Below are 26,317 nucleotides of genomic sequence, written 5' to 3'. Positions count from 1 at the left end.
ATTGGTAACATACAAAGCAGCTGCACCACCGTGTCCACCGTGTTTACCGTTGCCATTGTCCATGGCGTAATTGATTCGGATCTTGGTGATCGGGGCTAAAAACCCTATTTTAAGCGCCTTGGTTTCTTTAATGATCGGCAATCCGGCTCGCCGGTCTTTAAGATGTCTACCTGTATTGGCGGCTAGATCATCCGACCGCTGTACACGCAATATTTGAGACAAAAACAACATTCACATTTGGATTTGTAAGCAATAATATATATGTATATTATTTGTAGGATTTGCACTTAATCGTAATAGGTATATTATTAAGGATTAGTCTCTACCAACTAAGCATTAAGAATACAAAAAAATTTTGTCACTTGTACGTATACACAGTTTTCCATACACATAAATCATAGTATATCATATCATCGTATCATAAATCATATATCATCATATACATATATCCGTATATAACCGCTATCAATATTCAATATTCAATATTCAAAAAAATCATTATCAGAAACATATTGTAATTGTAATACACTCGCAGTTGAAGAATTTCCTTTCACATCGTCATGAGATCTTTAAACGTTAATTGTGTAGTTTGAAATATTTATAATAAAAAAAAAAAACAGCTCTTGAGTTGGATCTGGGTGAGGATCGGATCGGGATCGGGTTCAGGATCGGGGTGTAGTGGCTGCTCCTCCTCCTAATCCTTGTGGCCACCCTGAAGCTTCTTCCAGGTCTCGCCCAGCGCCTTGGCAAAGTGATCGTCGACGGAGGCTTCAGTCTTGGTGAATATCGAAATGTTCGTGGACGAGGTGGGCGAGGCGGGTGGCGTCTGCGTCGAGGATGCGGCCACAGCTGCCAATCCCGGCTCGGCCTTCACGCGTATGATCGCCGGCATCGTGGGGGTGCTGCTGGGATTGGGAATCTGCGTTGGAGTTGGCGTCGGGGTCGGTGTTGGTGTTGGAGTTGGAGTCGGCGTTGGCGTAGAGGCTGGGACGCTGCCGTACGCTGGCGGCGGTGGCGGAGTGTTGTACCTGGGCGGCGTGTGATGCAGTGTGTCCAGTGCTCGCTTGGCGGTCACCGGTGTGTCCAGTGCCTGGCTGGGAGCAGTTGCTGATGTTTGTGGTAGTTGTGGCGGCAGTAGCGGCAACGGTGACGGCGACGGTGGCGTCGGGGAACGATGCAGTGAGAGCGGCAGCGGTTCCTCCTGCGGCGGCGGTAACTCCAGCTGCGGCGACTCTGGCCCCGATCGCAGCGTGGGCGAGTGCATCATGGCCAGGCCAGGCTTCTGCAGTGGCGAGCGATGTTGCTGGTAGAGAAGAGGAGAAGCTGCTGCTCCTGCTCCTGCTCCTGCCCCAGCGCCTGCGCCTGCTCCTGCTGATGTCGATCCATAGGCCAGGGGCGATATCTGCTGCATAGGAGTTCCACTGGGCGAGGGCGTGGGTGTGGGTGTGGGCGTTGGCGACTTCTTAGCAAAGAGGGCCGCGTAGTCCTTGCCCAGCGAACGGCGGAAGTGCTCGTCAATGTCGCACATGGCCACGTTCTCTGCAATCAAATATTAATCAGTTGATATCTGTGGGAATCTGGGCAAAGAGCAGTGTCCTACCTGAGGAGTGGGCCGGCTCTGGGACCTCCCGCTTTGGCGGTGCCTGGGTGATGACGCTGGGTCGGCTGTTGGCCGCGTAGTTGGTCCCCGGCAGGGGCTCGCGGTAGGGCGGCGGCGGCGAGGCCCGATTCTGATGAAGCTTCAGTGCCCCCGATGTCACCGACATGTCAATGGGGCTGTCCATTTCACGGTCCTCCCGCTCCCGCTCCCTGTCGCTGCTGCCGACGCCGGCGTCGTGAACCTGGTACTCGGCGGTACGCTGGCGGCGCTCGCGCCTCCATTTGGTGGTTGGCAGCTCCTTTGATGTCACTCGCATCTCTGCAAGAAAAACAATGGGAAGAAGCTCAGTCAGAGAAGAGTCAGAGACCGCACGCCGGAGAACCCGTTTGCCATAGTTTTTCGGCATTTTCGAGTCGGCACCAAAATAATAAAAAGTATTAGCAACAAATATAATAATATAATAATAATAATAATAATACCGATGGCGGGCCACAGCCACAGCCACAGCCACAGCAACAGCAACATCAACAAATCGCATTTCAATTAAAGGCCATAAATTTGATTTGGCTTTTGTGGTCGATTTGGGCTTTTGTCTCGTATCTTAGTCTGGGCCTGAGCTTGGGTCTGGGTCTGGGCTGTGGGCTATGGTACGGGGTATGGGACTGGCATGGGTATGGGCATGGGTATGGGTATGGGTATGGGTATGAGTCCACTCCTCTGTGTGGTTTACGTGTCTATCGTCTTGGGTTTTGATTATGCGGTCGCCGTTGTCGAGAGTGGGCGTAATGAATCACATGGAGTTAAGGCGAGGCAAACTCTACAAAAGTTCCCCTGCCCGTGCCCCTCCACTGCCTCCTGCTGCCCGTCGCTCCTCCTGCCGTCCGTCACGTTCAAGTTTGTTGCCTAAGTCTTTCGCTTTTTTGAATGAACTTCTGCCAAAAGCTCTCCTCGGAGGGGGGGCAGCAGGCAGAAGGCGCGGTCAGAAGTGGGCAGGCAGCACAAAATTATGCACAAAGGCACAAGAAGACGTCGCCAGCAAAAAAAAAAAAAAACCAAAAAGAAAAAGAAAAACAACAATCGAAACTCCAAGTCACAAATACAAAAAAAAATTGGTTAAGAAAACCCGTTTCGTCTACGCTTATGCTGTGTGTGTGTGTGTGTGCGTGTAAGTACACTGAGCAAAATGCAGGCCACCATCTCTGGCCGAAACGTGCCTGGCGTGCGAATGGGGGGAATCGCCCGAGTTTCTGGCGTGGGAAGTCGCGTCAGCGTCGGAGCCCGGGTGCGTGGGCTACGCTGCGGTTCCCGGGAACTGGGATGGTGAACTAGTTCTGCGGAACCCAGGCTGGAGCTGGTTCCCTGACAGCTGGTACGGCGATTGGATCTTGCGTCTCTTCCCCCCTCGCTTCGAGTGCAACAGCACCGCGTACAGGAAACAAAGTTTATAAATAAAGCTGGTGGCTCCAGGCTCCAGCGCTCCAGCGCCCCAGAACCCAGTTTCTTCCCCATCGGGCGGCAGCATCCAAAATCGAAGGGGGCAAACCAGTCGGGCGGCTTCTGCACATTTCGAGCAGCGGAACAGCGGAGAGGCCGAGAGGCTGAGAGGCTGAGAGCCTGCCTGCCTGCCTGGTCGGACCCAAAGTCGGACCAACGCATGAATGAATGAATGAATGGCGATGGATGGATGGACGGACGTACGGACGGACGGTTGCATGGAGGCGGCGGCGGCAATGGAGATGGAGTTGGAGTTGCTTGTGTTATGGCGTTGGTGGTAGTGGTGGAGCAGTGGCGGAGGCGGAGGCGGGAGCGTTGTCCTGTTTTTGGCAACGTCACCGCGAGGCTGCAATTTATTATTTCTGCGCCTGCGTCACGAGAGGAACTCACAACACTAGCAAAAACAAAAAGGAAACACAGGGGAACCGCCAGAGGAAGAAGAAACTGGTCTTTGGAGAGTGGAGCATGGAGTGGAGACTGGGGTGCGGGGTGTAGCGTGCAGAGTGGAGAGTGGAGAGTGGAGAGTGTAGAGTGGAGCTGCAAACCAAAGAAAAACATAAAAAACGAACAGGAGAGTGAGGCAGCGGCTGCTTCGGATTGGGATTGGGATTGGACTTGGGCTTGGGCTTGGGCTGCTGCTGCGCTGCGGCGGATGATGATGGGGATGATGATAATAATAAAGAAACATTCAAATTTTATTGCACATTTCCGGTCGTCGGACGTCGCTGCTCCTCGCCACAGCCCCCCCCCTGCCCCTCGCCCCAGCCAGGCCACCGTTTGGCGGCTGTGTTGGGGGATCGACAGCAGCAGCAACGACGACGACGACGACGACGACGACGACAACGTCGGAGCTTTCTTTTTGAGGCTCTCCCTCTTCTCGTATTCTGCGCTGCCGCTCATCTTCTCTGTCCCACCTTCGCCGCTCCTGCTTCGGCTGCGGCTTCGGCTTCGGCTTCTGCTTCTTCTTGTTCTGCTTTGCATTATTTATTTGTTCTGCTTCTGCCGCTGCCGCTGCCCGCTGCCGGCTGCTCGGTGGGGGATTGGAGCTTTTGAATCATGTCTGACTCGGCTAATTGGCGATAAAGGGGGAATTCTAGTTGTCACAGCGCGATTGAAGGGTAATCTGTTGGTAGGGGTGTTTAATGGATCCCTCGGGGGGAAAGTTCTGATTTGGGGTCCCGGTTCTAGGAACCAAGGGGCAAGGGATCCGATGGTAAGTCTGTTAAGGTCTAGCGATCCCAAAGAGGCACTTGGGACAGGTATATTTCTGTTTGTTCAATGGTAAAGGAAGGGCAAATAAATCCTTGAGAAATCAATCTTTATTTATTTTCCCTAAGTGTACCTCGAATCAATCAAATTACGGTATATATCGCTATACAGCAGATCCTTGTGAAGGGTATGGGATCGCTATCTGAAAAGTTGAATTATAATTCCCTAAAGTCGTATTTTTTTGGAGGGCAATACTATCTACGGTATAGGTACAATGCCATGAATGATCTCTTCGAATTTTGTACGATTACCTCTCTAAGAATCAATTCGTAATCCCTCTATGATGGTAGATACCGGACCAAAAGAGATCTCCGGGAAAGACATTTGTCGCTGAAAAACTGCCTATCCCTATAGTAAAGGGGCACAGTGGCACGTTCTTCGTGGAAAAGATATTGATTCTGAAAAGGAAACCGGATCAATCGATAATCAGCTGATCGCCACTCCCCAGCCCCAAGTATCGCTTAAATTTCGAAACCTTTCTCGGTACGCCACTCAATATCCGCTATTCCAGTGGATAAAACCTAAAACCCTAAGCCCTGGTGCACTCCCCCCCTCCCCCTCGGCAGGGAAGGAAAGAGAACACGGGTCGAACACACACACGGCATGGATTGCACTAGAAATAGCAAAATAGCAACAAAAGCCACACACATTTCTTGCTTATGCAAACAAGTTGTTGTTGTTGTTGTGGTTGTTGTTGTTGCTGTTGCTTTTTGTAGTTTTTTTTTACATATTTATTTTTCCATCATCGTCGCCGTCGTCGCAGGCGTTTCTCATTATTTATATTATTTCTCGCGCCGGCTCGTGAGTCATGCCAGTAACCACGAATCCGTCCGCCCCCCAAGCCCCCCACCCCCTTTGGCACCACTCTCCGCCAGCCATTCACCGTTCTCCGGTGTGCCAGCAGCACGGCTCCCCTGCCTCCCCGTGCCACCCTCCTCCGCCCGGCACCACACCGCTGGCCGAGTTGATTGCAAATCTGGTTTTAATATGTCAACAAATTAACAAGAAAGAAGTCTAGCTTCTGGAGTCGCCGCAGATTCGGTTACCCTTCCAGATCTTTCAGATTCGATATATGTATACAGTGGGATTGATCGCCACCAGGCGACTTCTTTATGGGGAATTCGTATTCCCATTAAAAACGATAACGAAATACCTTTGAAGAATCGAATGTCGGATATCTGATTCGATAAACGGAAATGCCCCCTACACCCCCCCACACCTTCTCTGGACCAAGCACCATCGAAATCTGTATACCCTCTGGGGAGGGTATGAGCAAAGCAAAACACAGTCGAGCCGTGAGCCAAGTACAGCAGCCAGCCCCTTCTCGGAGCCCCTCCATTCTCTTCTGTGGCACTACCTCATCATCCAATTTTTTTTTTGTGTAGAGGTTTTATGTTTAAACAGGCGCTTGCACGCTCGTTTTTTTTTGCTTTTGCTTTTGTTTTTGTTTTTTTTTTTTGTTGCTCTTTCTTTTTGCAGTTTTTGTGTTTGTTTGGCGTCGCCATGTAATTGAAAGCATTTGTGTGATTTGTGCAATGTCGCCAATTACACAAGGGGGAAACGAGCGAGAGAGAGATAGAGAGGGAGAGGGAGAGAGAGAGAGAGAGGGAAGGCAATGCAATACGTCAATGGAGCCAATCGAAGCCCGTCTAATGCGGCCGGCTGGCTCGTGTGGAGCGTAGTAAAAGTGTTGCCAATTTCATTACCAATTTTCCAGCCCAGGCAAGCGAAATGGAAATGGTAACAGAGAACATCCCCCCCTCCCCCAGAGACGCCATCGTCAACGGCAAGTGGCGTAACCGATTGCGGGGTTTGTTGCCAACCCCACAGTCGGCACGTCCTAGCCACGCTTTGGCTTTACAGCCAAGATAAACGTAATCAGAACGCACTGGACCCGACTCCGAGTCCGAATCCAATCCAATCCGATCCCATTCATTGAAGGAGTGCTCATCGTGATCAGAGGCAAACGGCACGTACCCCGCGATCCAATGAACTTTAGCCCGACTGGGGCCCGAGTGGGTGGCGAGTGGGTGGTGAGTGTGCGTTTCACGTGACCAACAGGTGCATCTGCATGCATGCACTGATGCTCCTCCACCCAGTAGTCAACCGAACGTGAGATAGCAGAAGGGGGATCTACCCATGGAATGATACTATGGATGGTGCCACAACCAGAGGTAGGAAAGAACTTCCTTCTTGGGATCGTTGACTCAATTGGACTCCCTCTGGAACTATCCTCATTTTGTGGTCTTTCCGCTTGCCTTTCTGTAGATCAAACTGCTAGGATTCCATGCCCCTATCCTCTCAAATATCGCTTAAAATTATTCTCTTCTGGACTGCATCTTTCAAGTGGCGTTGCAATTACTGCACCCTCAAGTGGCCCGTGTCCTTATTATTATATTATATCGTTATATTTCCCCTATATCTTGCTTTGTCTTCGAATTGGAAGTAATCTTTTTCCCTTCAATCCTTGGAATATTATTTCCTCAACAGCAGATATAGTAATCCTTCTTTGACGTCGCATCTTGACCAAGAAAGATAGCTACTTTCCAGCATTATGACACTACTGTACTTGTGCCCTGCCCTCGGAGCATATTCCACCTTCTCTTGCGAGTTCCAAGAACAATCTTTCCCCATTTTCAGTACATGACATATTCGCTAATAGCTCCCTCACTCTCTCCGTCCGTCCCTCGTTTGGAGGTCAGTTGAAAAGTTTTCGCAAGATTTTCTTCATAAATTTCCCCGACAGACGAACCTTTGTGCAACTGCTGTTGCTGCTGCTTGTAGAGCTGATGGTGCATCGCGGCCGCCTGCTGGAGGTCTCGCCAGGGCTGCCAGAGCAGGCTGTTGGCCATATTGGAGGCACTGGGATCCGCGGATGTCTGGGGCTGGGGTTGGGGCTGCTGTGGCTGATTAGCGGCTACCGCCTGTAGCTGATGTTGTTGCTGCTGCTGCTGCTGATGGTGCTGCTGCAGCTGCTCCAGTTGCTGGCGATGATGCTGCTGCTGATAGAACATCCCGGACTGGGCAGGAAACTCCCCCTGTCCATGTCCCTGTCCCTGGCCCTGGCCCTGCCCCTGGCCATGATAAGCGGCAAGCCTTTGAGTGGCCGCCAGGGCGGCTGCGGCCTGGGCCACTTCCCTGGCTGTCGATGTGGGAGAGCTGGCCGTGGATGAGGAAGCCGAAGAGGCGGACGGGTCGCTCGACGAGGAGGATGCTGAGGGGGAGGAGGCAGTGGATGATGCGGCAGCTGCTGCTGCAGCGGCCAGGCGCTCGATTTCCTTAATGCGGTTGTAGTAGTTCTGCTCGAAGGCATTCAGTATGAAAACGGCTCCATGGTATTCCATGGCTCCCAGAAGATGATGCTTCATAATCTCGATGATCGCCGATCACTGATCGCTGATCTCCTGATTCTCCACGGAACTTCACTTCACAAAGATCGAGAGAGAAAGAGAGAGAGACGCAAATCAGACAGTTCGCGTATAGCTCTATCTATCAGAGAACTCCTCGACGAGGTGGATGAGGAGACGAGCCTGAGGAGCGGCAAACTTTTGTATTTATTTATTTTTCTTTCCCTTTAGTTAACGATTACTTTTGGCGCTTTGCCGCCGCCTGCGCCTGCGCCTCTGCCTCTGACTCTGACTCTGCCTCCGATACCGATACCGATACAGATACAGATACCGCCGCACTAATGTACAAGTACACACACCAAACGGGCCGCGGGTCGCGACTGTAGATACAGATACAATCTGTTTTCTGTTTGTCTGTTTTTCTGTGCTTCTCCGCTTTTTATTTTTTTTTTCTGTTTTTTCTGTCTTATTTCTTATTATTTTTTCTCCTCAGTCGTGGACGGCGACTCGGGTTACAGTCTCTCGATCTGGCTCTAGCTCTGTCTCTGGATCTGACGACGTGAGTCTCAAGTCGACATTTAGCGGAATAAAAATAGCACGCTCTTTTTTCCTTCTGCCTCTGCCTCTGCCTCTGACGCTGACGCTGACTCTGACGCTGACTCTGTCTCCGACTCCGAGTCCGACTCCGTATTATATATTTATGTGTTTCTTTTCCGAGTAATAATTTGCATAGAAATCGACAAATCGCTGACTGAACTTGAGCGCCAGTTTTCGCTTTCAGAGACACACACACACACTGACTCGGAAACAGCAAAAAAAAAACAACACGTAGATATATGTATGTATGTATATATTTGTATCTGAACGAACGCTCTCATATGGCGCGACCGACGCGACGCACGTTTCGCTGGCGACGACCACAACAACTGGCGGCTTCGACGGGCAAACTGGAAGTGATCGACACAGCGACTTGCGACTTGCGACTTGAAGATTGCGACTGAGGCTCGCTTTTGGGGGCTTTCAAAGCTTCGCCTTCGTCTGGCTCTTCGTTTCGTTTGCGTTCGTTCGTTCGTTCGTTCGGTTTGCGCGCGCACGCTCTCCACCCGAGGATTGCTGCTGCGGCGGCGGCAGCGGTGCCGAGCGACTTCGTTTGGGCCTTAAAAGCCATTTGCACTTGCGCCAGTTGTTGTTTTTGTGTTTTTTCTTTGACTTCTTCTTCTCTTACCAATTTCCGTTTTGGCTATTGTTCCCTCACCCCACCACCACCATCTCTCTCGTTCTCCCTCTCTCTCCCCCTCTCTCTCTTTCACCAAACATTTGCTTTCTTTGGTGATTTTGTAATTGAAAAACAAGAAACGAAGGCTCGCTTTTGGGGGCCGAAGGTTCGGATACCCTTGCAGATCGATCGTTCTTATAGCGATTATGATAACAGGACAAACAGTTTGCTGCAAAAGGCAATAAAGGACTAAAATAACAGCTAAAAGGTGTGTCATAGATGGACACGTCTATATCAGATCAGATATATGGGGGCTCCAATGCGAGCTTCTTTTCTGGGGCTACAAACGTCTGAACAAAACCATCATACACCCTGTAAAAGGTATAACGACTGCATACATCTGAAAAAGGGTCTAAGCTGGGAACGCCTCTACGTAGGATGTGACTGACACGCCCCCTCGCCCAGCCACTCCACTTCTTTGGGCCACTCTCCCCATTGATGTGCTTGGCAAATTGGGCAAAAGGGTAACGAAATGGCAGCAATTGGAAATTGGCCACAGTCCGGAGTTGGATTCAAAGTCGGGCCTGAATCTTTGCCTGCTTTCGGCCTGTGACTGGGACTGCGATGGGGACTGGGGACTGCTGACTGGGTTGGGCCCTCCCGGGTCTAACCAACACATGGTGTGGGCGTTCTTTAACGTTTCTTTCTGCTTTTCTGCTGGTTACTTTTGTTGTTGTTTTGTTTTTTTGGGCCCGGTCATTGCATTGGGGCTCATTATAATGTTTACTCACAGTTTTGCCACAAACAGGCAAACAAATGCACAGACAGGGGCACGTGTGTATGACTCTGTGTATCTGTGTAACTGCGTGAAAAGCGTAGCTGTATCTGCGTGTGTGTGCGTGTGTGGAGTGCAAGCGAGCTTGCGAAAATGACAGCACAACGAGAAAAGGAAGGTTAGATGCGGCTCCAGCCGATGGTGGGAGTACCCTAACTGTGGAAGGAACTACTCTAAAATTATCACTGAATGGTAGATCGTTTGCGCCTCGAGAGAAACAATCCTGTCTGCCCATTCTACAAAATTGAGCAACAGAGGAAGCTACTGCTACTTGTGCTTTAACAGTGAACGGCACTGGGACATCTTGGTTGTAAATCCCACTTTCCTATTCTGAACCACCGAATGTACGACTCAAGCATTGTTTGTTCTACCTAAAACACGGGCTTGTCCCATTGACCCCCCATCCCATTGCCAAGGGAATGCTCGAGAGTGCCCGAGAAAGTTAAAACCAAATACATGTCGTGTGAATGACGAGGAACTGATGCTCGAATGGAGTTTCTGTGATAAGGTTTGATTCAGATACAAAAAGCCTGCCCATCGCTGACATTTTTTCAGTGGTCTTCCTTCGAAGGTTTTTTTTAAAAATATTGTATTTGAAAGTAGAAAGTTGTATTCCAAGTGGATTCCTCGAGATAAATATGTTCCCAGGAATCCGCAGACCTAATGCTTTTCCAGATGCACTCCTAGAATAAAGCTGTAGCCCCCGTTTCAGGGCTTATTGGGCAGCTTAATGAAGCTCTTTAGATAGCCAATATGCCCGCTTCTAATGGGGCAGGCAACATAATGAAGCAAACAATAGGTCGACGGTACTACACGTTTGTGGCTGCTTTGGGGCTTGGCTTAGTTCGGACTATCCGTCTGTCTGTCCGTCTGTCCGCCTGGTGGGCTGCTCTGACAGGAGCAGCCACAGCAGTTACCATTGCTGCAACTGCAGCTAGAAAACGGCAACATGCAGCCGCGCACAGCACAGCACAGAAGCGGCAGCAGCAGAAAGCAGCGGCAGCAGCAGCAGAAAACAACAGCAACAACCCAAAGCAAACTCGTTTTTAATTCAATACCAGGCCCATGAAATTTTACGCTCGATTTGTAGTACAACTACTACTGTTGTTGCCCCATGAATTGCAACTGCAACTGCAACAGCAACAGCAACATCGGTAGCAGCAGCAGCAGAGAGAGAGGAGAGTCTGTTGTGGCATAGAACGATCGGATCGATTCCAGGCCTCGTAGCACGAGTGTTATGTTGCCATCACATCATATGGCCCGCCCCGACTTATGGCCTGGCCTCTCCTCTTGCCACATGGCATCCACCTTATCGATGGATCCATCGATTGATCGATATTTTGTTGGCTGCTGCTGCTGCCGCTTATTGTTTTCTCTTCCTCTCTTCTTTTCGAGTCTTTTTTCTAGTCATTTGCTAATCCATGTCAAAAAATGTGCAATTTTTGTTGCGTGGCACCAAGGGGCCAAAAATCGAACAACAAAAAAACAACGAAAAAATTCAACAAAATCAAACTTAAATTATGGACTGACTGACGGATTGACTGCTCCTCTGTCTGGCATGCCCCCCGCTCAGGGGGGGGGGGGGAGGAGGCGCTTACTCATCATCAGCCGACGCCGCTCCGTGCCCGGCTGCACCGCTCGGGCTCTGAGCTGCGAAAATTTGTAGTGTAGCGTGAAACATGCGCACGCATGCGCAACGAGGTCAATCGAATGGCAATCATGGCAGCACCAACAAAAAACTACGAAAAAACAGCGACAGCGACAGCAACAACGACAACAGCAGCGGCAGCAGGCAGCAGGCTTTGGGCAGAAGACTCTTCTGCCGCCGCCTGGCCAACAACAATGGCAACAAATTACAGAAACCCAAACATTGTAGACCAAAGCCAAGAAAAAAGAGGCACAAAAACGAGTCGGAAAGTGGGCAAAGCATAGCTGGTTTTGGGGGACAAAAGGTAGAACCCAAATGAAGGAGATCCCCTAATGATCTGGCAGAAGAGTTGCTAAAATGAAATGGAGGTGGAAGTGGAAGTGGCAGTACCCTATAAAAGAGCGGCTCACAGGCTTTTGCCTTGTCATGCATACGACATGTACATGTCTCTGGGGAGCAATGCCAGCCACTGCTCTGAAGCATAAAGCATATCTATGGTTATCCTTTCAATCCTTTGTGTACCTCCAAGTAAAGAGTTGCCTAAAGACTTAACTTAGGGAAAAGAACAAATTAGGCAATAAATGGAAAGGTTTCCCCATCCCATATCTCCCAATCTCTCGATCTTCTTCTGCTTTGATCCATTTAGTCCACAAGCTAAGACAGAAATTAAATAGTTCACCATGGATTCAGCTTACAGCCAACGTAATAGAAGCCGAAAAAGAAAATGAAATAGGAATAGAAATAGAAATAAAAATCCAATTCAAAATACAAGTAAAAACCCGGAAAATGCTTTGCTAATTGAAATTTGTTTTGTTTGGAAATCGGCACAGAAATTCGAGATCCCTCGCTTGGGAGGCGGGTAGTAGGGGAGGGGGTAGGGGGGAGATCTGGGTCAGTGTAATGCCAGCAGCGGTACGGAAGTCAACAAGATTGCTCTTCTTTGTGGGAGATCTCCTCTGCTTCTGTATAGATCGTCTCGGCGGCGATCACACAGAGCTGGCCGGCGATTTCCAGAACATGTCGATACCAAAAGACAAATTATGTTGTGTCTCCATCTCCCATCTCCATCCCCATTCTGTTGTTTTGTTGTTGTTTTTTTTTTGTGAAATCTAACAATCTAATATATGTATATCTGTGGCTAGTGGGTACATAATATATACGCGGCGGAGACAACACAAATCAGCGGCAAACCAGTTCAAAATTTAAATAAAACTCGAGCGTGCGCGCGATTTGAGGAGGAAACTGGTTTTCGATTGCCCAGAATAGCAACAAAAACAAAAATAAAACCAACAAAAAAAAAAACATCAGCAACAACAGCAGCGATGGAAAATAGCAAAAAGCTAACAATAACATAAATATAGTTGTCATTATAAAATATCATCCGGTGCTAAATCAAGCGTGAGAAAACTTTTAATACACAATTTTGCCAAATTTCCAGTCGGATTGGATCCGATCCGATCGGATCGAACCTGAGCGGATTTGAAAATTATGGATGGCGATTGGCGCTTGGCGATTGGCTTTACTTCTAATTCTGACTCACACACAGGCACACACACACACACAGAGGCAGTGTCTAATCCTAATCCAAGACAACTTTCATTTAGATATTGTCCGCAACAAGTTGATCTTGCCCCTGCCGCCGCACTCGAAACAGCGCGCTCCGTTCGACGCGACTCTGCTCGCGGCAAAAGTCGCGCAGAGTGAAAATTTATGGCAAATAGGCAAATGTTATGTTAAAATAAATAAATAAATGGCAGCCAGCACAGCAGCAGCAGCAGCAGCAACAGCAACAGCAGCAACACTAAAAAGAAAGGTAATGCTCTAGTCCCAACTCTAATCCCCAACCCAGTCACAGTCACAATCCCCTACCACGACCCCATCCCCATCCCCATCTCCATTTCCATTTCCATTCCCATCTCATTGCAGGCAGCAAACTGGTTTTGTTGTTTGGATTTTCTTCTGGTCGAGATTTGCGGCAATTATGCGCACCGTTTGGCCATTGCCAGTAAAAGGAAGAGAGTGTTTGGCCCACAGAGTTGGCACTGGCTAAAACGGAGAATTGAAAGGCCATGTAAATTACCCGATGAGCCGTCGACCAGGCCGTAAGTATCGCCATCGCCATCCCCATCCCATTCTGTTTCAGCGGCTGCTGAATCTCCAGCTGTGCCTGGCCCAAGCTCCAAATTGCCACAATATTTCTTTGTGTGGTGCACAGACACACACATAGACACTGGGGCAGGGGCAGTGGCAGTGGCAGGGGCAGCGCTCAATTTGTGTAACTATTTGTTTATTAATTATGGCCTGGCCTGGCCGCGCTCGCTCTCCTCGACAAACAATGGAAGGGCAGCTTAATTAACGGTCCGATCCGATCCAATCCAATCCAATACCGAGCCGATCGACCCGCTTTTCTACGTGTGATTTATGAAGAACTGAACAGAATCTCTGTGGTGCCTCCTGCGATTGCCGCAAATTCATTAATCATGCACGGGTTAACGACATTTTGCATTTCCCAGCTGTCTTACGCGCCGTCGATCAATCCATCCCAGGCCTGACGACGACGAGCCCCATTAGAGCCACTGGTCACTAGCAAAAAGCGTGCGTGCGCGGCTCAGGGACACCTTAGAGCGCAGTCTTAGAGGGGCCATGGAGTCCCTGGGATGATCCCGCGTTTAAAACCGCGCGAGAATCGCGTGCGCTGTTCAAATATTTATTTCAATATCAGAACCATTTCTCTTCGGACTTGGGGTCTGGGGTGTCTGGATGCTTTCGCATAAATTGTTGCGTTGTCTTGACAGCTGTACAGTGGACTGTCCCTATGGCGGAGCAATTTTCGTCTACTTTCATGAATCTTTCAAGGGCAAATAATTTGTGTATCCCGGGGTTTCGCCAAAGAGGAACTTCACTGTAAATGTATGTCAGGAATTTGTCAAATATTCATAATTATCGTTGATAAAGCCATCTCCCTCTCAATGGGTAAATAAACAAAAACAAGCATAAATATAAACAGAAATGGAGGCCATTATCGGCATTCCATTCCATTCCTCCCCCCCTTCCACCAGATTTGCATATATGTATAGCATATTACGTTTTTGTGGGAGTAAAAAACCACCACCCGACGAAGCCCATTATCAGCAGCTCGGGAACTTAGGAACTCGGGAGCTCGGGAACTGAAACTTAGACTGGGGGGAAATCAGAGCCCAAAGAACGCAGCCGGACGACCCCAGACCCCAGACCCCGGACCCCGGACCCCAGAGAGCGAGGCGTGTGCTTATCGCCCCGACCGACCGCCCATAAATTGTGCAATTATGAACATTCCTAATCAAATTGTTATTTATTTTTTTTTTTTTAACAATTATACACATATTTACGCCTCGTAGTGAGCATTTCTTTGGCATGTCACGCGGTTGCAGTCGCGTTTGTTTGTCGCTAAAACGATGGGCGAATGGGGAATGCAAATTGCAAATATAAAAGATATGCATGTATGCATGTATGTATGTATGTATGTCCCCAGTGCAAAAATATGCAATGTACGAGTGGCACACGCTAGTGTGTTGGTGAGAGGGGTTCGTGCTCGTCAGCCAGAGCGGCAGCCCCGAACTCAACGACGACGAATGCGACTGCGACTGCGGCTGCGGCTGCCCTGCCCGGCTATTGATAAGGGGACCCGCGACCCGCAAGCAGAATCGGACGTACAATACATGTGCTATACGAGTACATATGTACATACATATGTATGTATGTACATATATCCGTCCGTCCGTCCGTACGTACCTCTATCTGTCTGTCTGTTCGTCTGTGTGTCGTTCGGTTGTCGTCGAAAATGCGGCATTTGACACATTTATGAAAATCGGAATTGGAATGCGCCGCAAACTCATTTTGTTGGAATGTTCTGTTGTGTTGTTGTTGTTGTTCTTCTTTTTTTTTGCCTTATTGTACAAAAATAAAACATTTCTCAGATATGTCGAGTGTTTATGCGTACGCACAGTGCCTGCCATAATTAATCACACACCACCGAGGCACCCGAGAGGCTCTCAATATAACACATTCGCCTTCAGGTCTCATCGATTCCTGAGTGTAGCCGCATACTTTTTTTAGTCACTGCGTGTGGGTTGGGGATTCGTTTACAAAGAAGATGTCATGGAGGCCCGAGGGCCTGTTGCAATCATGAATCATGCATCTGGAATGGAACATGGGACTGGGGACTCGGATGTAGAGTCACAAACTGGGACTACCTACAGTCCCTTCAAAACCCCCCCACCCCGCCATGCGGTATGACACACTCAGAAGTGGCAACGAGAACACATTGTTGAAATACTTTTCAAGTTGGGGCTCAAAGGTGAAAGCCATAAAAAGAGGAAGAAGAGTGGCAGAGTGGCAGAGTGGCAGAGTGTCAGAGACAACCCCCTGCCCCAACTGATGTACATACACGCTGGTGGTTTGGTTGTTGACCAAGTTAACATCATAAAATTTGTCGACTCTTTTTTAAACGGAATTGGTTAATGACCATCCGACACTCGACACTCGACATTCGACTACTTACCGCTCGCATTGTTCTGCACCATGGTCGCCGCTCTGGAGAGCACATCCAGCGCTGATTCCATGTCGGCGGAGTCTATGAACGTGGGCTGCTGCTGTTGTTGCTCCGACTCGATCTGCACCGCATGAGTTTCACACTGAAAATGCAAAGAAATTGACCATGAGCATACACACACTCGTACGTACGTAGCACACAGCGCCGCTGTGCCGCCAGATATCTGTGCATTATACTACTCGTACGCATACATATCTCTGCACCACAAACTGGATATATCGCGGTGCCGGAGCCTGGCTGCATTGGCATATATGTAAATGGAACGAACAACTGAACAAAGACACTGACGCTGACGCTTGCCCGCCGCCGCCACCGCTTCTGACTCTCTGACTGACTTCGGACTTCGGAACAAGTAAGGCGAAATCCTGCTGCCAAACCAAACAGTTTTCATATGTTGCACACAGGAGGGGGGCGAAGGGAGGGCGGCACAAGCACGATGCAGTTGGGACAGGTTTGGAAGACGTCGACGAGCACGGCAACAGCAATGGCAACGGCATCGGCGACGGCGACGGGAACGGGGGCAGCCGAAAATTTTGGCAATGACCAAGTACAGCAGTCAGCAAACGAAATCACTGACAAATGCCATATTGTTGCCAAGCAGGCCAGGCCCAGGCCCAGGCCAGCATCTGCTGCAGCAGCACCAGCAGTTACCAAAACCATACAAAATCCAAAATCCAATCGTCTGGCAGCAGCAGTCTTTACCTTTTGCCTTGGGACGCCTCCAAACTGTTGTTGTAACGCAATGTTTCAGCTGTTTTCGTGGCCAAAGAGTATATCGAAGGCAGTGAATCGATTTCTTTGAGGTTTATATTGGCACAGCACTATTTGGTGGTTGTTTTAGTTACTTTCGGTACGACTTAAATCTCAATAGGTGCAAATTGTTTGCTTTGATTTCGTTTCACCGTGAAATACACTTAAATTAAAAACGAGTGAAATTTATCTTGTTTTCTTCGACGACGCGCTGTTCTGCAGAAATATACCGAGCTACGTCACAAATTTTCAAATATACCGTAAATATACCGACGAATTACTTATACTCAAGTTCCATTATATTCCTCGTTTTTGATGTTCGGTTGAATATTACCAGCTAGCTAACACACTCAACTCTGAACTCATAGTTGTATCCAATTATTAAATCAATTACCTACAAGACTGGTTAAACTTAAGTTTTCATTTTAATTGTATTGCTTATAAAATAAGGTTTAAGCAAAAACACTCAACAACGATTTCCACTAAATTCATGTCCTTACATGGTAACTACACGCTGACTACACGTTTGCTACGTATGAATTACCAAAGGCGACATCTGAAGGGGAAATGTGGACGTTTCAAAAATGTTTGCCCGTTTTTTTTCATTGAAGCGCCATTGTGAAAAACCTCAATTTTTGTACATGCCTTTTTTCGGACATTTTTTAAAAAATTAAGATTTTGATGGCAAACAATTAGAAATTCGATGCTGATCACGAATTATTCGATGTGGCCTGGGACATGGCTCTAAATGGCATTTCTACACGATGTCTACATTGGTGGATTGGACAAGAGGGTGAGTCGATAACGCGACTTAAAATATACTGGAAAATACTATGAAAAGTATACAATTTGCAAAGAGTGTGAGCTAGACATGGTGGCAAGAAAATAAATTCAGCTGAAATCGATAAAGTGTAAAAAAAATCAGCTGATTTTCTCAGCTGAAATCGATCAAATGTAAAAAAAGAATCGATACAAAAATTTTAAATTTCTTGAACTTCTTGAACGATAAAATGCAATGCATTTTTGCCGATTTTCATTGACAAAAATCGCGTCGTTCCGTATTAAAACCGTTATAGTTACCAAAACCAGTTTCGGTAATGTATGATATACTTCAACCTGTGGTAAAAGGCTCCCAACCACATGAAAAAATAAGTTTATACAGAAATATTATATGTGGTCTATATCAAATAAAAACTAAAAGTAACTTATCAATACCAATTATAGTACCACATGTCTACAGCTTTCGGCTTTTAAACTCAACGGTAACTACACATTTGCTACATATTAACAGAATTTCTGAGTAAAAAGAGGGTATGGACAATAGGCAACACGGCCGCGAAAAGGCAACGCAGGCAAGGTAAAATTAACCCCTTTGGCCTAACATAACTTGGAGACTAAAAGCAGATTTGGTGTTCAAGGTATATTGTTCGACAAAAACCGACAGGGTGATGTTCGTACGAGCTTTGCAATTTTTGTTTGTTGTCCATACCTTTCCATAGCTCATTCAAAACTAGGACTCATTTTCCCGTTGCAGGAAGACCCTCTGAAATATAACGTTTTCAAAAAATACCGTAAATATACCGATGAAAAAACGAACTAAGTCAATTTAAACCGCCCTTATTTAAACAGGATAACAGCTCGAGATAAGCCGCGGAAAATAATGTCACATAATTATATTTATTCTTGTTGATCCATCACATTCTTCATCTTTACTTAAAAAGACGAACACAATATGTTTCACCTGCATATGATTAGCTTCCTGTACACGAGTGTAGAGGTATATTAGACATTATAGAATTGAGTAAATTTAGTCTATGTTTTGAAGCTATAACAACGATATTTTGCAGTTCACTTTCTTTTTTCAGAGACCAAGAAATGGTATTGGGATTTTGATATATATACACACATGATACTAATGTATGAATATGTATAAAACATATCAATTTGAGAAACGGCTTTATTAATTAAGTTTTATCTTCATGTCATCTTCATATTAAATTCACGAAATAGAGTACACAAAGACCTACATATACTACTGCTTACACGCAAGATGTCTTCAAATACAAGCCACATTGCGACTGTTTTTGTTTTGTTTTGTTGAAATTTTTTGTTTAAACCTTGTTTTAGTCAAAATACAATAAAAGCAATGACAAAAAACTAGCCAATCTTGTAGAAAATTTATTCATCAATGGCTTAACATTATGTCGGCAGAACTAAGGGTTTTAGTAAGCCAGCATTAATCAATTCATAAAAATTTATCAATATGAACGATTATCCTCTTTCGTTTCTTTGTTTGCCCTATTGTGCTAAAACTTTTTTTAGACAAAATCCAATAAAAGCAAGTATTTAGGATAAGCCAGTTAAGTAGAAAAATGATTCATCAATATATCAAGCTTCTTTCAAGTTCTACCAAGCTAGTAAGTTTTGACGGAATATACAAATTGACCAATAAGAACGAATATCCACTTTCGTTTTTTTTTTTTTTTTTTAAAACAAAAAATTAAACAAAAGCATATGTTTAAAATAAGCCAGTAAAGCAGAAAATGGGTCAATTAATCAGATTAAGCTATGTGGGCATGGCTAAATGTTCTATCTAGCTAGTAATATTCGACGGAATATCAAAATTGAGCAATATGGTTTCCAATCCTTGACGGAGAACGATTAACCTATTATAAGCCAAGGGAGTATTTAAATTTAATTTATTAATTTTCAAGTTCAGAGGAAAGATTGCATGAATCTACAAGAAGGACTTACAATCGTTAATATTTTCCGCCATTTATCTCAAGTAGTTGAACTATTTAAAAAAAAGGGACTTAAGTGGGCTAAGTTCGGTTTTTCATCCTACGAGACGCTACATATATCGTTCTTGAGGAATTGACGCAAAAAAAATCAAAGTCAAGTATTTAAAATGAGCCAGTCAAGTAGAAAATAAATTCATTAATCGGATAAAATTATGTGGGCAGGCCTGAGAGATCTAGATAGCTAGTAATATTCGACGGAATATCAAAATCTAGGAATATGTGTAATAGAACTTGAATTCGTCAGTATATTTACAGTATTTTTTAAAATATGAGACGCTATGTTTTGGTATATTTCTGAGGGTCGAACGGTATATTTGAACGATAAATCCGCGGTCCCACTTCATAAAAGAAACGCGTCAAAAAACGTTGCTACAATTTGCTATTTCGAGGTAATGATCGTTTTCAAAACAAAATTTGCGAATAAATGTGTTTCCATGGCGACGTAGCATACATTTTTTTTAGTTGCCACAACAAAGGCTGTGCAAATAAGTGAACTACATCAAAATTAAAATTGGATATCAACAGATCAACATACATCGCAGATAAAGATACATTCCCAAATACATGTACAAATATTTAGATACACAATCATACATATACCCATACCAATGCACTGATCTGCTTTGAACCAATAATACTAAGTGTGTGCCGTGTGTGTGTGTGTTGTTTTTGGTTAGTGTGCGCCCGCGTACAAAAATATACATTAAAAATTAGCGCAAATTAAATTGGCTGGCGTCACGATATACGGGAGGGAGTATATGGCTTAGTAATCCAAGGCTCTTAAGTGCAATAAAGCACACATATTCTCGTACGTTGAAGTGTTTTTAGCTGCAGCGACACGCAAGCCCTTTCCCTTTCCCTTGGCCACCTGCACCCCCGCAAATGGCAAAGAATGTGGCAATGCTGTCCATCAACTCACACCCAGAGCAGAGCCGCCTTCATTCTTGTTGTACTCTGCCGCCCCTCCTCCGACCCTGACGGTGTCTATTCTTGGTGCGACTACGTCATCTCTAGCATCAGTCAGTAACATCTGTTCCGAAGATAATGTGTTTGGGCAGGGAGGGAGGAGGGAAGTAGTCACATACAGCCCCATACAATACCAATCGAGTTGATGTTGTTTTCCCAACTGTTGATGTCTGGCTCCCTGTGTCCACAAAGCGGGTTTGTTTCAAAGGGCGTACGCAAGGTCGTCCCCGTACTCCATTGAAAATAATTGCATTCTGTGCAATTTATCATTCATTTAATTATAATTTCCCCCAATTATCCTTGGCCTGCAAGTGGCAAACAGCTTATTTAATTGAGTCACATCCCATGCCCATCCATTTCTATAGTTCACCCAGGGCATGGCCTAACACGTAAGCAGTGTCTGAAATTAAAACAAATGCTAAAATTAAATCCACATTAAGGCCTTATTTCAAATCCCGTCCGATTGGGAAACACACTAAACGATGATGAGAAGAGAAGAAGACCTTGTGCACAATTTGTACACACACAGAGCACACAGAATTTAATTAAAATATACCCTAGAAGAGGAGGGTATTATAGTTATCTCTCGATCAAAGATCCTATATACCTCTAGCTGAAAACTGGAAAAATCTTCCTTGAAAAGTGTGATGTCAGAAATTATTTGGTGGATTTAATTTCATTATCTGGAACTTTGAGGTACATATTTCACATTCAAGCTTGCGCTTAAATATCATGAGGTTATCGCATTTCCAAGGCAAAGATCCGTCTAAGCTTTTCAGATAATGCCAGCTGACACTGAGACTGAAAGCTGACGCAAGCCTGCATCTGCTGTTGATGTCTGGGATGTCTGGAAGTTTTTGTACAGTAATAATCTCCAAATAGGCTTGGCCACAGGGAGTTTCAATCATGAAATATAACTCAAATCATAGCTGCAGTACTGCCTGATTCATTCATTTTGCATTGAGGGCCCACACATCTCAGACGGAAATCAGCATTGAATTCTATAATAATTTCCGCTGTGCGGCACCAACAGGCAGCAGGTTGTGGTTGGGCGTTCTGGCCAAGATATAAGTAACATCATATCTGGTTTACAGCAACTGCATTACTTCCGTCTGCAGTCGTACATATGTACATATGTATGTACGTATGTACATTTGGAATAGCACAGCACCCAGTGTGACTGGTGAAAGTTGGCAGAGACAGAAAGAGGGACACGACACTGTCTGAGAGGGGGCCAAGCGGTGGGGCGTTTGTTGTCTTGAGTGATCGTGTCAATTCCATTTACCATATCTTATCAGCCCTTGCTCCTCCAACAGAGTCCGGTCCGTACCGACAGTGGCAAGCTCCGTTTGATTATTGCCCTCAATTGCATGTCTGTCAATGGAATTTCAATTGCTAATTGACAGAGCTACGCGGCAGGGTATGGGCTCCGACGCATGTCGGGGATTTCGTTCTGAAGGAGAATCTCATTTGCGTTGTGCTCTCTCTCGCTCTCTCTTTCTCTGTGAATATACATTAGAATGCGTGCCAAAAGACGAGAAATGTTGTGACTCATGGCGGGGCAGTGGATGCTGCCGTGCTATTTTCAGCTACATATATATCTTCGATGTTTACCTTACGCGTGAATTAACCTCTGAAATGCCTTACAAGTACAATAATGAAGCGAACCCTTCTTGCTTTCAGTTATTTCAACGCTAAGTGCATTTACTAGCCTAACACAATGAGCAAGTCGACGGGCAATGCACCACCCCAGTTCACGTATGTGCCGCCGCCATCTGCACCGCCGTCGTACCAGGAGGCAGTGGGCGGCGTGAAGCCAGTGGGCCCGTACACTCCCGTGGTGGCGCCCGCCACCGCCGGAAATGCCACGATTGTGACCACAGTGGTACCCATTAGCCGCACATCGACGCATATGATCTGTCCGTCATGCCATGCCGAGATTGAGACGACCACACGAACTGAGCCCGGCATGATTGCCTATTTGTCTGGGTTTGTGATTGCACTGCTGGGGTAAGTGATTGTGAATGTGATTGCATTGTAAAGCCTCTGAAATGCTCATGCCCTCCATTCCTGTCTTCAGATGCTGGTTGGGATGCTGCCTGATACCTTGCTGCATCGACGACTGCATGGATGTCCATCACACGTGCCCCAACTGCAAGGCGTATTTGGGCCGCTTCCGCCGATAGGCCTAGGCGCGTGCCAACGTGTAATGCTTTTAATTTAAGCAAGCGTTTTGCCTTTATTTATTTAATTGTAGTAATGTCATTTGGATTCCAAAAGCGGAAGCGAAAGCGAAAGCGCATGAAATGAAATGAAACAAAACAACACAAAACAAAACGAAACGAAACGAGCCAATGCTTCCATTTAAACAAACGCTAATACTTGCTAAATTGCTCAACGCATCCTTAACGACGATTTCTTTCTTGTTTGCTAGTATATGTTCTTGATGGCACGCCCCACACACACACACACGCGAATGATAGCTTTAAAAAAAATATTTGTACATATATTGAACGCTGCTCCAATCGAATCCAATCCAATGCACATCCTCCACTCCACTGACAGAAATATGTATAACGAATCTTAATGTACTTATACGTAAAGTAAACCCTGAAATACTGAAATACTTTTGCACAAAATTCAGTTTCCGGTCACGGAACAAACAAATGACAAACACACACATACATATTTTACGTAATAGAGTTTATTAATCTTATCGAAAGACAAAATGCAATACAAGATATTTTTGTAAATGTTTGTAAAACGGTCTTTGGCGCGGTAGTGCATATGGTATACTATATGGTAAAGGCTACATTTATATAAATCAGATACATCACCCAGCTCTAAATAATTGACTTTTTACTATTAAATAAAACATTAAATGTGACTAAAATATCTAGAAATTATAATAACTATATTTTCTTATGTCTCTGTGAAACGATAACGGGCGGGCAAGTACAGAAGAGATTTTGTGGTAGAGTTTGACATATTTTAGTCCTCGCCTTCGGCTATAACTTTCAACAGCTTCATGCGTAGGGCTCGGCGCTTGCTGGGATCTTCAATTTGTTCCATTTCGGCTTTTATTAGCTCTCCGAATGCCTCTACGTCTGCTTTGAACTTGCGTTTGTTGTTCACTCGCGTGCTATCCACACCATCCTCCAAAGTCTCCAAGAGCGGATCGATCGAGGGAGTGGGTCCACTTTGAATCTCGCTTAAATAGCACGGCACCTCTGAGTCAGTTTCTGCTTGCGTTTGATTCTGCAGAAATAATACATTTAGAACACATATGTAAGAACGAGCATTGTTTCACTCACATTCATGTCGTAGTCCAAAGAACTTTGCTCTGCAGATAGCTGGAGAAATGGCTTGAGGAACTTTATGTATGCCACCCAGAATGGTCTGGACGTCGTGGTCATGACCGTACCACTTTTACTGTGGATCTCCTCCTGCTTCAAATAACACAGGTATTGGCTCCTCAAGGCGGCAATTTTGTTGTTGATGTCTGCTATGTCTAAGCGGTCGTGAATGGATCTCATTTCCCTTACGATATGCTGAAACGAGTGGGCTCGCATGCTTTTATTTCGATACTGATCGTTGCTCGGATCATATAGGTTTGGGCATCGCTCGTACAGCTTTATGAGTTTTCTGATGTCGTCGGGTCCCCAACGAATGTCCTTGGCCTGAATGATGTCCAGCAGATTGTTTGTGCTGCTCAATAGTGGATCGAAGGAGGAATTAGTGTCACTTTCATAGTCGTTTGAAAAGCTTGGACATCCGAAGTCCGTTTCTGGTTTTATCTCCTTTATCGGAAGAGAATAAATGCCATATTTATAGAGATTTTGGAATATTCCAAAACGCGAGAAACACTCACATCAGTCTGCTCGTCGGACCATTTTACAAAGGGCTTCAGGAACTGTATGTATTCAACCCAGAAGGGCACACGCGTGCAAATGCCCCATGTCGTGCAGTTGGCCTCCTTCTTCAAATGGGCCAGGTATTGGCTCCTTAAAGTGTTGAACTTATTTTTAATGTCTGCCGTGTCTATGCAGTCGTATATTTTTCTCATCTCCTTGACGATCTGCTGCAAAGACTTCGCCCTTTCCTGTTTGGAGCGGTAGCCGTCGTACTGCGGGTCATACAAGTTTGGGCGGCTCTCGTATAGCGTGATAAGCACTATGATGGCTTCGGGGTGCCAACGAATCTTCTAAATATGCGGATAAGCCAATGTATAAACATTTCCAAATGCTATCAAATACTTGCCTTGGTCTTTTTGGTTTTTAGCATATCGTTTGGTTCCAACGAAGAATCACTTTCACTTTCATCATCCCTCAAAGAGTTTGCAAGCTCCTCAGTTTCTGGTTTTATCTCAGTCTCGTGTATGTCTATCTGATGTTGATCATTGCCTAAACAGCTTGGCAGCTCAATGCCAGCTTCAGGTTTTATCTCAGTGGGATTTGTCTTTATCGGAAGAGAATAAATGCAACATGCGAGTACATAGATCGCGTGAAATACTCACATCAGACTCTGAAGCTCTCTGACTTTCAGAAAACCTTAGATGTGGCTTGAGGAACTCTATGTATTTCACACAGAATGGCGCCATCCTCTCATGCGTTTCCATGCCACTTTTATTGTAGTTTGCCTCATTCTTCAAATGGACCAAATATTGGCTCCTCAATGTTCCAATCTTATTTTTGATGTCTGTTGTGTCTATGGATTCGTATATTTTTCTCATTTCCTTCACAATCTGCCGCAATGATTTGGCCCGTAATCGTTTGTTGCGATACTGAGCGTTCTTGGCGTCATATAAATTCGGGCGCTTCTCGTACAGCTCAATCAGCATTCTGATGGCCTCTGGGCTCCAAAGAATCTTCTAAAAACGTAATTGTTCATCAATAAATGCACATAGAATATCAGAAATACTTGCCTTGGGCCTAATGATGTCTAGCTTATCGTTGGGCGAGGTCAAGAGTGGGTCGAAGGAAGAACCAGCTTCACTTTCATCATTGCTTAAACAGTTGGGAACGTCAGAGTCAGCTTCCGGTTTTATCTGAGTGTAATTTAGAGAATAAAATAACAGCATTTGGAGCACACAAGATCCCGAACTATACTCACATCAACGTCTAGAGTTTCCTGCCGTTCGGTCGGCTTCAGAAATGGTCTAAGGAACTCCACACAGTGCACCCAATTCGGTTTTTCTATACCACTTTTAATGTAGTTCTTCTCCTTTTTCAAATAGCTTAGGTACTGGCTCCTCAGTGTGCAAATTTTGGTTTTCACGTCTGTAGTCAGTATACATTCGTATATTTTCCTCATTTCCAGCACAATCTGCTGAAAAGCCTCGGCGCGGCAATCTTTGTTGAAGTACTGACCGTTCTTCGCGTCGTACAGGTGTGGATGCTCCTTGTACAGCTTCATAAGCATTTTGATGGCATCAGGACTCCAATAAATCTTCTAAAAATGCAGGAAATCATTTAGTATAAGCTCACAATAAGTATACATTTGGCAAAAATTACTTTGGTTCGCGGCATTGTTTACAAAAAGTCTACGCGCGCACCTATGAGAATGTCTTTTTTTTACCGATGGAGTACGAAACTTTTTTTATAATTATTATATATTGCATCTGTAAGTGCCGGCGATTTCTTATATTTCGGCGAACCTACTGACAACGACACTTATTTTTGTCAGTACTTTTTTTTTTTTTAATAATATCGGTGTTGTGTTCACACGGTTTTTTGCTGTCGGTTTTTGTTCGCACGTACACACGAATCCAAAAACGCACGCACACACATGTAGAGTATAT

General features: G+C 45.8%; 4 protein-coding genes across 5 annotated transcripts; 1 reads left to right on the top strand and 3 right to left on the bottom strand.

The window, feature by feature from the left end:
• Positions 1-445: 445 nt before the first annotated feature.
• Positions 446-16,859, bottom strand: LOC6601518 (extensin). 2 transcript variants are annotated; one of them, XM_002026544.2, is made up of 4 exons: positions 16,703-16,859; positions 15,950-16,082; positions 1,601-1,918; positions 446-1,539 (listed from the first exon to the last, which is right to left on the bottom strand). In XM_002026544.2, exons 2-4 carry the CDS (start codon positions 16,008-16,010, stop codon positions 695-697), a joined length of 1,224 nt encoding a protein of 407 aa, XP_002026580.1. In that variant the 5' UTR covers positions 16,011-16,082; positions 16,703-16,859; the 3' UTR covers positions 446-694. The 2 variants fall into 2 exon arrangements, with proteins under 2 accessions (XP_002026580.1, XP_026848010.1); XM_026992209.1 differs by lacking the exons at positions 15,950-16,082; positions 16,703-16,859 and adding an exon at positions 7,116-8,665.
• Positions 16,860-22,200: 5,341 nt separating this feature from the next.
• Positions 22,201-23,420, top strand: LOC6601517 (cell death-inducing p53-target protein 1). Its single transcript, XM_002026543.2, has 2 exons — positions 22,201-22,527; positions 22,598-23,420. The coding sequence occupies exons 1-2, from the start codon at positions 22,238-22,240 to the stop codon at positions 22,701-22,703; spliced, it is 396 nt and encodes a 131-aa protein (XP_002026579.1). The 5' UTR covers positions 22,201-22,237; the 3' UTR covers positions 22,704-23,420.
• A 65-nt stretch (positions 23,421-23,485) lies between these two features.
• On the bottom strand, positions 23,486-24,011 carry LOC6601516. Its single transcript, XM_026992184.1, has 2 exons — positions 23,832-24,011; positions 23,486-23,775 (listed from the first exon to the last, which is right to left on the bottom strand). Exons 1-2 carry the CDS (start codon positions 23,931-23,933, stop codon positions 23,509-23,511), a joined length of 369 nt encoding a protein of 122 aa, XP_026847985.1. The 5' UTR covers positions 23,934-24,011; the 3' UTR covers positions 23,486-23,508.
• Positions 24,012-24,058: 47 nt separating this feature from the next.
• On the bottom strand, positions 24,059-26,238 carry LOC113564881. Its single transcript, XM_026992173.1, has 8 exons — positions 26,031-26,238; positions 25,630-25,968; positions 25,442-25,564; positions 25,034-25,387; positions 24,778-24,975; positions 24,389-24,721; positions 24,148-24,317; positions 24,059-24,068 (listed from the first exon to the last, which is right to left on the bottom strand). Exons 1-8 carry the CDS (start codon positions 26,043-26,045, stop codon positions 24,059-24,061), a joined length of 1,542 nt encoding a protein of 513 aa, XP_026847974.1. The 5' UTR covers positions 26,046-26,238.
• Positions 26,239-26,317: the final 79 nt, after the last annotated feature.

This window comes from Drosophila persimilis, unplaced genomic scaffold, assembly GCF_003286085.1.
Source record: "Drosophila persimilis strain 14011-0111.01,24,50 unplaced genomic scaffold, DperRS2 tig00000715-arrow-arrow-pilon, whole genome shotgun sequence".
Lineage (NCBI taxonomy): Eukaryota > Metazoa > Arthropoda > Insecta > Diptera > Drosophilidae > Drosophila > Drosophila persimilis.
Note: the sequence above shows the minus strand (reverse complement) of the source record. Positions and strands in the feature narration are given on the sequence as shown.

What these genes read in the sequence shown, in the direction of transcription:
- LOC6601516 (XM_026992184.1), bottom strand. Translation starts at nt 23,933, where the DNA reads ATGACCACGACGTCCAGACCATTCTGGGTGGCATACATAAAGTTCCTC. An exon ending in CTTTGGACTACGACATGAAT is followed by an intron (nt 23,776 to 23,831) that starts GTGAGTGAAACA and finishes TTATTTCTGCAG; the next exon opens with AATCAAACGCAAGCAGAAAC.
- LOC6601517 (XM_002026543.2), top strand. Translation starts at nt 22,238, where the DNA reads ATGAGCAAGTCGACGGGCAATGCACCACCCCAGTTCACGTATGTGCCG. An exon ending in TTTGTGATTGCACTGCTGGG is followed by an intron (nt 22,528 to 22,597) that starts GTAAGTGATTGT and finishes TCCTGTCTTCAG; the next exon opens with ATGCTGGTTGGGATGCTGCC.
- LOC6601518 (XM_026992209.1), bottom strand. Translation starts at nt 7,731, where the DNA reads ATGAAGCATCATCTTCTGGGAGCCATGGAATACCATGGAGCCGTTTTC. An exon ending in GCAACAGCAGTTGCACAAAG is followed by an intron (nt 1,919 to 7,115) that starts GTTCGTCTGTCG and finishes TTTTTCTTGCAG; the next exon opens with AGATGCGAGTGACATCAAAG. An exon ending in AGAGCCGGCCCACTCCTCAG is followed by an intron (nt 1,540 to 1,600) that starts GTAGGACACTGC and finishes ATTTGATTGCAG; the next exon opens with AGAACGTGGCCATGTGCGAC.
- LOC113564881 (XM_026992173.1), bottom strand. An exon ending in AGGAAACTCTAGACGTTGAT is followed by an intron (nt 25,565 to 25,629) that starts GTGAGTATAGTT and finishes AATTACACTCAG; the next exon opens with ATAAAACCGGAAGCTGACTC. An exon ending in TAAAAACCAAAAAGACCAAG is followed by an intron (nt 24,722 to 24,777) that starts GCAAGTATTTGA and finishes CCGCATATTTAG; the next exon opens with AAGATTCGTTGGCACCCCGA.